The sequence below is a fragment of the Branchiostoma lanceolatum genome, chromosome 10 (assembly GCF_035083965.1).
Source record: "Branchiostoma lanceolatum isolate klBraLanc5 chromosome 10, klBraLanc5.hap2, whole genome shotgun sequence".
In the NCBI taxonomy this organism is placed as follows: Eukaryota; Metazoa; Chordata; class Leptocardii; order Amphioxiformes; family Branchiostomatidae; genus Branchiostoma; species Branchiostoma lanceolatum.
In genome coordinates, this window is record NC_089731.1 from 4,767,448 (window position 1) to 4,777,564 (window position 10,117).

A 10,117-nucleotide genomic window follows, 5' to 3' on the forward strand; every position below is an offset into this window, starting at 1 on the left:
AGAGTTAAGTTTAAGAATACACTTATATTCTGACATTTGATGAAACATATACATCCAATTTTTCAAAACTTTAGTTTCTCTCTTTCCTCCGTATAGTATATTTATCATTATGATAGTAATCAACTTTGTCCTCCTGTCCTTTTACAATTCGCGCGCAAGCATCGGTTCGGTCTGTGGAAAGTACAGTTCGCATATGTGTGTTCAATCCATTGGTCCACAGGTTACCCAGCTAAGCTAGAAAGTCCACATCAACAGATTTGTAGCGCATACGTTTTAAAGGCATTACGCGTGCAACACTGCCACGGGTAAAAGACTGCACTTTGGTGATGGACGTTGATTTTTGATTCCTCAGCGTGATGTCAATAATGTTCGACAGCTTTCTCATCAACGGTGCCAAAATGTAATATCGAAACGCATCAAATAAATAGGCCTTGGTGCATGGCCGTGTCATCCACCGATCAGGGACGCCACCATGCGTCAGCAGTTGGCACTGCAGCTCACTCGCTGTCAGAGGAGTCAGAGCTCATTCCCATATTTCCCGGTGGACAGTGCAGCTGTTGGATCGCAACTGTCGCGGCGCGCATCATCTGGTCCTGCTGAAGCGTCAGCAAGTTTGGGTTCCTTCTGATGCCTTCCACGAACTCGCGCATCTGAAGTTTCCCGTCCCTGTCCTTGTCCAGATCCTCGAAGATGCGGTCCACCATCTCCTCCAGGGCTGGCTCCAGGTCGTCCAAGTCCTGACAGGTGGCCTCGGGAGACCGGAGCTCGATCACCAACTGAAACGGCAGTAGAAATTCATTATAGGTACCTCTTGATCTACTTTTCATTGCTGTGAATTGCTCAATTACAGTGAAAACAATACAAAAATGTGGTCCTGTGTTTCAGATCCCAGGTCACCAAGGCCCTGATAGGTGACCTTGGGAGACCGGAATTCGATCTCCAGCTAAAACGATGTCAGTATAAGTCCGTTGTAGCTACTTCTAGATCTACTGAATATACATTGTTTAGTCTCTTATTATTGTTGGTTGACAACATACTCGTAAATATGACAATCATTTACGTTTGAGACGCATTTGTAATGCTGCAGCAGCGACGCCTAGCTGCAGCGTGAAGTATAGAACCAGTCATTGTTGGCATGACGAAGGTTTGTGACAGACTATCACCGAATTGAAATATCGGTCGTTGTGTATTTCCTTGGTTGCAATGCATTGATACTCACATCTAGATCTACTTTTTGTTTCTGTGAAGTGACACAGGGAAATTGAGTCCTGCATTTTCACACTTAGGCATAATTTCTCAAGTGATCTGAATATACAGTACATTAAATGACGAATATATCAACGACTATGTGTACGTATGACTGATCCTATTTCACAGAAGGCACCTCATTTATAAGAGCGACCTATATGTCCTCCAGCATTATGCATTTTCTTACATGCGTCAGAACTGTACGTCCAAAGTACAAGCATTGGCCATTGCTATTACCTTATCATACATATTGTATGGCCTACTGTGTATAAGTCCCCCTTTCCACTAGACAGCGATCTTGCTGCGATCTCACTGCAACCTAAATTGGATTCGTGTAATCCTTGACTTAATTGGGATATCATGCAAAATGTAAAAGTATGCCCGAAAAGACAACAAAAGGCACTAAGCGTGTAAAAAGATTCGTTTTTTATGTACGAAATAAGTTGAGCCCTCTGTCAAATTTTAGGTCGTAACGCGGTCGCAGTGCGAATGTGTGTAACGCATTGGTTGCTGCAGTGAAGGCTTTATAGGCGTCATTGGTGCATAACCACTGTGCACTATGTAACATAAGCCTGCCGTCAAGCGGCAACTTCAATGATTGCACGGTTGCAAAAGCAAGGAAAGCTACAAGTGAGGATAGCCTGTGTTTACACAATCTCTCTGACCGAGGGGTACTGATCCCCTCCCTAGGGGCCGGTTACTGTCGGGCTGACCGCTAGGAGCGCGATTTAGTCAGGCTACAAGTGAGGGTATTCCCTACAGCTGACAGTCTAAGCTGCTAACAAATGACCGACATCTTCTTCTTGTTCGGTTTTAAGCCTCTTAAGTACCGTGTCGAAATGTCTATCCGGCTCTGCGTGGGTCGGCTCTGAATCTCAGCTGGGGAGGTATGCTGGCGGCTGATACTGTGACGAACCCCTTGGCTAAATGTTTATTGAAAAATTGGGCTGTGGTAATAAAGAATTCGTTTGAGATAAAAGACGTAATATTGACATTGCCCTTTCACGCCCACGTTAAGCTAAATCACTACATAATCATGACACTTAGATATAGCTGGACAATTAGTCATTAATATGAACTTGTCATTGAGTTGCGAGACGACTATCTATCATCGTGTTTCACGTGTTCAAGTACAGCGTTGAAAAATTAGTGCTTTGGAGAAAGACAGAGTGTATCTGCAGGATGCGTACAGATACAAAACGTAAACGTATCAAGTACAAAAAACGAAGACTAAATCTGTACGTTATTCTCCAAGTTGCAGACATCCAAGAAGCTAAAGTTTGTTAACAATTAATTTCAAAAGTCTCAACAATCCAGCCTTGAGTGATTACCAGCTGAAGAAAGGGCAAGTAGATTAGTCACACGATGCTGGACGTAGTGGTCGCTGTGGATCCGCTAAGCCTCCTGTAGTGAGCATGGCTGGTTACAGACTAGTGCACAGCTGTGATAAGGTTCTTCCTGCAGCATCATCAGTCGGGATGGCTGCGGTTAGTCTCCGTAACTTACGTCATCCAACCGGAAACTTTTCATGTCGCTGCCTCATAGCTTAGGTTTTCCATTATGAGGTACCTCGAGGCTTAGGTTTTTTTTTTCTGTTTTGGATGAAGCATTCTCATACGAACAGACATCTAGACGCTCATCCGTAGCAAAACGAGGAAGAGAAATGGATAGAGACAGAGATAGCTAAATTTAAGAGAAATACAAACAGACAGACAGTGACAAAGAGAGAGATAGAGCTTTTCTCAGATGTTTCTCAGCAAATACATCAAAGTCGTCTCCTTGCTGGGAGTCCCGTTTGATTTCGTTTAGAAGAGTGTAATGCGGCATTTTTTTCAATAGGAAGGGGTTTTAGACTTTTTGGTAGATGACAATCATTGGACGTGTTCGAGATGTTTTAATAATGATAATCAACAACTCGGTGGACACTAGAGAGCTCGAGTATCATCGGTAACCTTTGAGTGCAGCTTAAGTCCTTAATTCCCTGATTAATGTTCTTAACAGGAGGCAAGTAACCTATGGCGACTAGCAAATAGATCAAAGTCATCTTCTTGCAGGGAGCCCATTTCTATCCCCAGTTTATAGAATGGCGTTGTGTGGCAATATTTTTCAGTAGCGGGAGATATCATTAGACCTGTTTTGCAGATGTAATCAGCACCTGCTTGTTTGTCTTTTGATCATGCACTTTAATGGCCAACTGTTGACGGTATTCTAAATCTTGATTGAAACTGTCCATACAGGACAAGTGGGGTCGTTTGGTCCTGATGTCCTCAGTTCGAATCCTGTCATGTCACCGATCTTGTGCCCCTGGCAAAGGCATTTTACACGACTTTCCTCGCTCCATCCAGGTGTGAAAATTATTTTTAAAAATATTGAATTTGGTTGGGGAGAAATGCGGTGGAAGGAGATGGATGGGCTCCGTGCTGTGGACACATTGGGTAACAAGCCGCTGCCCCTTCTGCCTCAAAAGTCCACGGGACCTTTACCTTTTACACATGTACAGGAGAGATGTGAGCAGAAAATGCACAGCTGTGGGTTAATGCAAAATTGGCCGAGATCCAGCTAACGTTCCTAACATTCACAATTCCTCTAGAAGCGGAAAGTCAACAAGGCGTCTGTACATAAAGGCGGTCCTCGATAGCTACTAGGCTCTTCAATGATGGGTGGCCCCGTCCGACACGCAGGTTTTACCAGACGTTGGGCTGAACAAAAAAATGTTGTATTTGCGGTAAGCCGACCTTAGCAAAAACCGACCGACCCTAGCCTTATTTCATTGGATGGACATGCAGTTTTCCATCTGAAATCTGAGAGATGAACCAAACCAGAATCCCATGTAGTCTTGCAAATTTTCCTTCCACACTCTGTTAATAGATTGCGGCTTTGAAAGGCTGATGTAAAAATGTGCACTAAACATTGTACTACTTTTTTCAGTTCATTGATATAAAACTGATGCTTGCACAATGTTTATGTGTATCTGTATAATTGCAATTCGATGTTAAAAATACTGGTGTTCTGAAGCACTTTAATTTTACATTATCAAACAGTATTTGTTGGATCGCTTGGAAAAAAAACGGGAAAAAAAGAGAGTCCCTACCTACTGACCCTATTTATTTCAGAACCGTAATCGGAAACACATTATGTTTTCCCTAGGCCATAGACAGACATTCTCTGGTAATTTCGCAATCATGGTAATGAGGCATGAAGGTTGCATACGGAAGAGTTATATTCATATTCTTGGATGTCAAAATAAACGCACTACCGTTACAAGCTATGTATCGCGTTTACCCCCGAGTCCCGATATCACTGTTAATTACAGGCACTGCTCAACAGAGCAGACAAACAGATCAACTCATTAATAAGGAAGTGAGTAATCTATCACTGTACTGTGCAACAGTCTGAGTAGGTATAGATATAACATTCCATTGTTGCTATCTAGTCAGCAAGACATGCTTATACAACTCTGTGCATGAATATCTAATTACCTAGTACGCAATTGCTTCATCCGCTAAATCCATGAATACGACGTTATTTCACCGGATGTAAAGTGCCTTCAAGTTATTAGAAAGCTATTGGTAATATAAAAGGTACAAAACTCTGTCGCGGAATAGAAATTTCAAGCATTTGAAATCTAATTCAAGTGTGTTTAACTAACGAAATGGCTAATGTCAATTGACTTTTAATTTATTTGTTGTTTACCTGTATTAATTTCAGATTTTGTCATTTGCAAAACGCAACGAATAAAGGTCAACTAGCATTAATATTTAATTGGACACCCAAGAGTAGCAGATGGACAACGGGTGTGACGGAAACATGTTGCCAAACTTGCCAAACAAAGCATCAAGTCTCAGAACACTAGACTTTAAAATAAATAAGAAGGCTCACCTTTAGTACATTGTACAGTTCCACTCGAGAGATCTCCCCGTTACCGTCCAGATCGTACATGTTGAACGCCCACTTCAGTTTCTCCACTACCGAGCCCCTCAGTAGCGCGCTCATGCCTGTCAGGTACTCTTTGAAGTCTACCGTCCCGCTGCCGTCCCTGTCGAACGCGCGAAAGATTCTTTTAGCCATCGCTGTCTTCCTTCCCTTCTCTCCTGATGCAAAGTAAGCCACGTAGAAATGCACGAATTTCTCCTCGGTTAAGATGCCATCCGGGCAGTCGGTGAAGAACAGCCGGTACCATTTCTTGACTTCGGACTCTCTGAAGTTGGTGATGCGCGTCAGGTGTTCGACAAGATGCCGTTTCTCTCGCCTCCGCCGTCCGTCGTTTGTTCGCATGTCTATCTGGTCCTGTAGTTTCGATAACAGGCCTCCCATTTTCGACATACAGCGAGTAGTAGCTAGCAAGACAGCATTTGGCTGAGTTTTGACGGCACTGCAAAGCGTAATCCTTCTCCTGTTGCTTCAGTTGTTACCAAGGCTACAAAGACAAATGTACATAGCCCTCAGCGTAAAGCTACATTTTACAAATTCTCCCAAATGAGTTCTGAAACACGAACCTGAAAACTGAAGCGTATCAAATCTCCTAAGCTTTCTGCAATGACAAGGTACAAAGGATAAAAGCTACAAAGCTAGTTGAGATTCACACCCAGTCCTACAGGTGACTAAAGGAAAGACGAAATGGAACGTCTCGACGGGAACCGTGATTTACATATTCAAATCAAAGCCCATTTACAAACGAAAAAGATAGCCGTGGGTCACCACGAAGGCGATGAATGTAGGTTGTCTATTCCCCTGTTGTTGCAGGATCTGGCGCGACGTCCAGAAGCCGCGAAGATCGATCATGTAGACAGAACGAAATCCCACCAAAGGGCAGTCCTTACCGCGAAATTGCTCTTCCAGTGTGCACTGCTTTGAAGCGAGGCAACCAGGCAGGATCAGCTTACGGACCGCGAGGGTAAGGTAGTACTTAACGGATGACGGCACAGCCCTATATACCCACAAGTGAGCACCGGAGCTTCACGCCCGCTGCACCCAGGCAGTGTGACGTCAACAGACACGGATCAGGACATCCATCCACCTCAGAGCCTGTGTCTCTTGAGTAAGTATTGTGTCTCCCGCCTGCGCCCACAACAGTAACTCGCTCTCAGCCTAAGTTTAACCTACCAGCCTTTAAAGGTTAATCTCTGCCTACTTTAAACACCCGTTGTCTTGTCCCTATATTGCGGCATTTAATGGCATTTGCATGCTCAAAAGTACGACTGGGTCCTGGCGATAACAGACAAGCTTAAAACCGTTAAGAAGTCATAAATGTCTGTGCTAGGCACGTGCATATGGCGACATTTAGGTACCATGCATGGTTGAGTTATTGGGAACTGTACAGGCAGCATAAGGTGGTTCATGTGTTAAGTATCCATGTGCAGAGAAATGCATGATGGATGATATGTCAAAGTTTAATCAAAACACATCTAGACGTTGTTATATTATAATTAAATAAAGCATGGTCGAGACAAGAACTGTTTACAAGTTAGGGGCCTTGGACATACTACCTACTGTGTATTTCGCTGCTCATGCGTACTTAGATACATGATCATATCTTTGTAGCCAACAAAAATTACTTTTTTTCATCCAAAAAAAGTACAGTAAAATCGAGCCCGTTTCTTTGGGGCATGTGTGCGTTATTTGTATATAGTGTAACATTTAGAGTTATAGTCCGCTCTTTGAAACTTCAACTTCTTTTGAAGCTTTTAACAGGCAGCTATGGCTATAGGAACCTGAGTACCAAGTTGTATCTAAGTGAGAAGTAAAGTAACTTACAATGTACTTCATGTCGTTCTGTAGCAGACGATACCATACGATGTACCTTGTACAATTGTGTACAATAAAGTTAACATGTAGCACTTGTAAAATTAGATATGACAGTTGTGCATTGAGCCATTGTATCAATTGTAACCTCCTTCATTGTATTTATCTATTTCTTATAAGGGCGCAACAAGTGGACAGAGGATCTTTGTAAAGAGATTGGAAGATAGCGCCGGCCAAACCAAATGGATATGGAGATTAGATATAATAAAAGAGCCATCTCATGCGCTTTGCATAAGCTATATAATGTACGTATAAACACTCTATATGATGACTTTATTGCACAACAATTGTACAAGGTACAACGTCTGGCATCCACTGGTTTATCTAAAGTTTCATAAGGATAATCTACCTAATACAAGAGTGTGTAGTATGGGATGAGAATGGGCTTCTACAATCATTGGAGTGATTTCTTTATATTACCTAAGTCTTACAATTGTCCTTCGTAAACGCATTTTATATGCCTCGTGATCACTTGTTTATTGTTCACTTATATTACCAGGAATAGCTCTTTCTTTATTTCTTTATTTGGGTTCATCACAATATGAAAGGGAGGGCAAAACAGGTGCCTATTAGTAAGCACCTTTACAAGTTACCCTCCCATACACGACATAAACTGTTAGAATAAAGGAACTTAGCATACAAATGAACAAAACACATTGTACACAATGTTGTACATCATATATCACACATCACACACTATTGACATCATATCCATCATTGGCATACATCAAATACTACAAAAAGCAATACATTTGTAATACATTGTACTGCCCCTATAAATCAAATCAAATCTCCGTGCGCGATGAAATGCTCTGATTCCTGCGGCTACAAATGTTAATGTGTACGGACGTGTTGAGGTCGCTGGTTTCAATGCATGAATGTGACTCAAATGTGATTGATTAGACCTATTAGATATGCATGGGTTCAATAAGGCCACGATTAGGAGAAAATGAAACGCTGAATATACATGTATCATTAGCACAATATTACTTTCTACTTGGAAGAAGTAATAAAAAAAAACATTAATCGAAATCTCCAAAAATGCCTGAAGCTATTCACACCTTACCGTGGTCCCGTGTTTGATGACAGCCACACCTCGAGCACGTTAAAGAACCCATCACGTACACAGTTATCGGAAGGAGTCGAGATATTTCCTCGTGTGGGTGAATCAAACCTTATAGTCCAGTCTTACCCAGCTTGTACAAACGTGTAAAACTGGTGTATTACGCCTAGATGACATGTTTACCGGTTTTGAAAAGCAAATTATAGCCTGGGTAACATCTTCCGTAGTAACTGCTGGCTCAATCTTTAAATTTCCGCTTGAGCCAGCGGTTACTACGGAGGATGGTACCCAGGCTAAAAACAAACTGAGCCGGTCACGGAATCTGCAAATGGGGGCTGCAAATGCACTTATGGTAGAAGCGGTCATAGTTCAGAGGAGAAAGAGCCACTTGTGTATATCAAGAGACTTTGATATGGCACCTCACTCATCCATTCGGGCTTCAGTCGTATCAGACAATACACCTGGGGATTGCCCATCTGCAATGACGTGACCCTTTCTTGCCCAAGTTTTATTACCTCAAGGCAGGTATGTATATATTAGGTACCGAAATCTAAAAAAAATACACGCATCTGTTAAATGGTTAATAGTGTAATACAGGAAGCTACATCAAACAGTGCAAGAGTACACCTCAAATTTTATCAAATATCATAACACCATATCAATGGTTGAACGTTCAAAGTAACAGTCCCCTGTTCATGATGACCATACACAAGTTAGATGTCACATCGTGAATCACTGTCCATGGTCCACTCTAATACAGCACATACCGGTCCAATCTGTCTGCCTGAAATTCGACATTTAAGCACACCTCGAAGCATGCGTCCAGGTCAAAAGATAGAAAAAACGGAAGTTCTGCTGCAGTACCAAGGTCACCTACTATATAAGGGGGCCAAATAAAATCAGCCTTGACCATCGTCTTCTCAATACCTACTCACATACCAAATATCATCATAATCCATACAGAGGTTCTTGAGTTATGCTGACTACAAAAATCCGGAAACACAAACACACAGACACACACAGAGACGCACATACAGACACACCCGAAACGAAATCTCCATTTTTCATGGAGATAATTACACCGTCAAGGTATGAGACCGAATGGATTTCGTACTGTCCTGTAAACCCTTTTCAAGATCATGCTATCCTGGACAAACGAAAAACATTTTAAAAATGATTTCCATCACAGCTTCAGCGCGTTAGTCGCTCCCTCGATGTCTCCTCATCTTCTGCTCCGAACGTAATGATCGTTTGATGGATGGAAGGAGGTGATAACAGCTGATAAATCGTATAGAAGGCGGCTGCATGTGCCATTTGGGACTACGGACGAACGTTAGAGCTGTAGCTCACATTTTGCACCGATCGCCAAGGCTCTTAATACTTGTCATGGAGTCTCAGTAATCATCGATTTGCATCGGTTTGAAGTCCAAAAATAGCCACAGTTCATCATTTTCAAAGAGCCTTTATCGTCGCACTTATCTCTGAAAGTTAACACTTTCGGGAATCATTCGAAAGACAGCATCTATATCTTTTTCACAGTAGGGGATACACGCGTGCGTTTGACTCACCGAAAGGGCGAGTTTTCGTTTTGAGGCCATTACGTTCTGTGGTTCTGTGGCAACAACTGATGAACAAAGTTTGGGGATCATTTTTTCTTCGGAACGGCTGTTGCACTGGGAAATCTTTATGTCGTTTGAATTTTCGCCGAAGTCAGAACGATTGATGAACGTACAGACGTACATTTGATGACTTTGGTAAGGGTTTATTTTGCTTCCTTATTGTGACTTTGCGTTGCACTCGCATAAATCTTCGTCCGACTTACACAAAACATTTGCTTTTTATGAAACTTGCTTGACTGAGAAATGTTCAAAGTTTATTAACAGTTTATCTAGTCATAAAACATCCACATTTACAAAACGTTGCGGGGAACGGCGCCATAAGAGTATGATTCAAGATATATGGCAATGTCCATTGTAGGAGCAAAAGCTAAAAACTTTCGTATAC

General features: G+C 42.2%; 1 protein-coding gene across 1 annotated transcript; it reads right to left on the reverse strand.

Annotated features, from left to right (window-relative positions):
* Positions 1 to 4: 4 nt before the first annotated feature.
* LOC136443940 (neurocalcin homolog) lies at positions 5 to 6,247 on the reverse strand. The gene is made up of 2 exons (XM_066441320.1): positions 5,128 to 6,247; positions 5 to 776 (listed from the first exon to the last, which is right to left on the reverse strand). Exons 1-2 carry the CDS (start codon positions 5,569 to 5,571, stop codon positions 498 to 500), a joined length of 723 nt encoding a protein of 240 aa, XP_066297417.1. The 5' UTR covers positions 5,572 to 6,247; the 3' UTR covers positions 5 to 497.
* Positions 6,248 to 10,117: the final 3,870 nt, after the last annotated feature.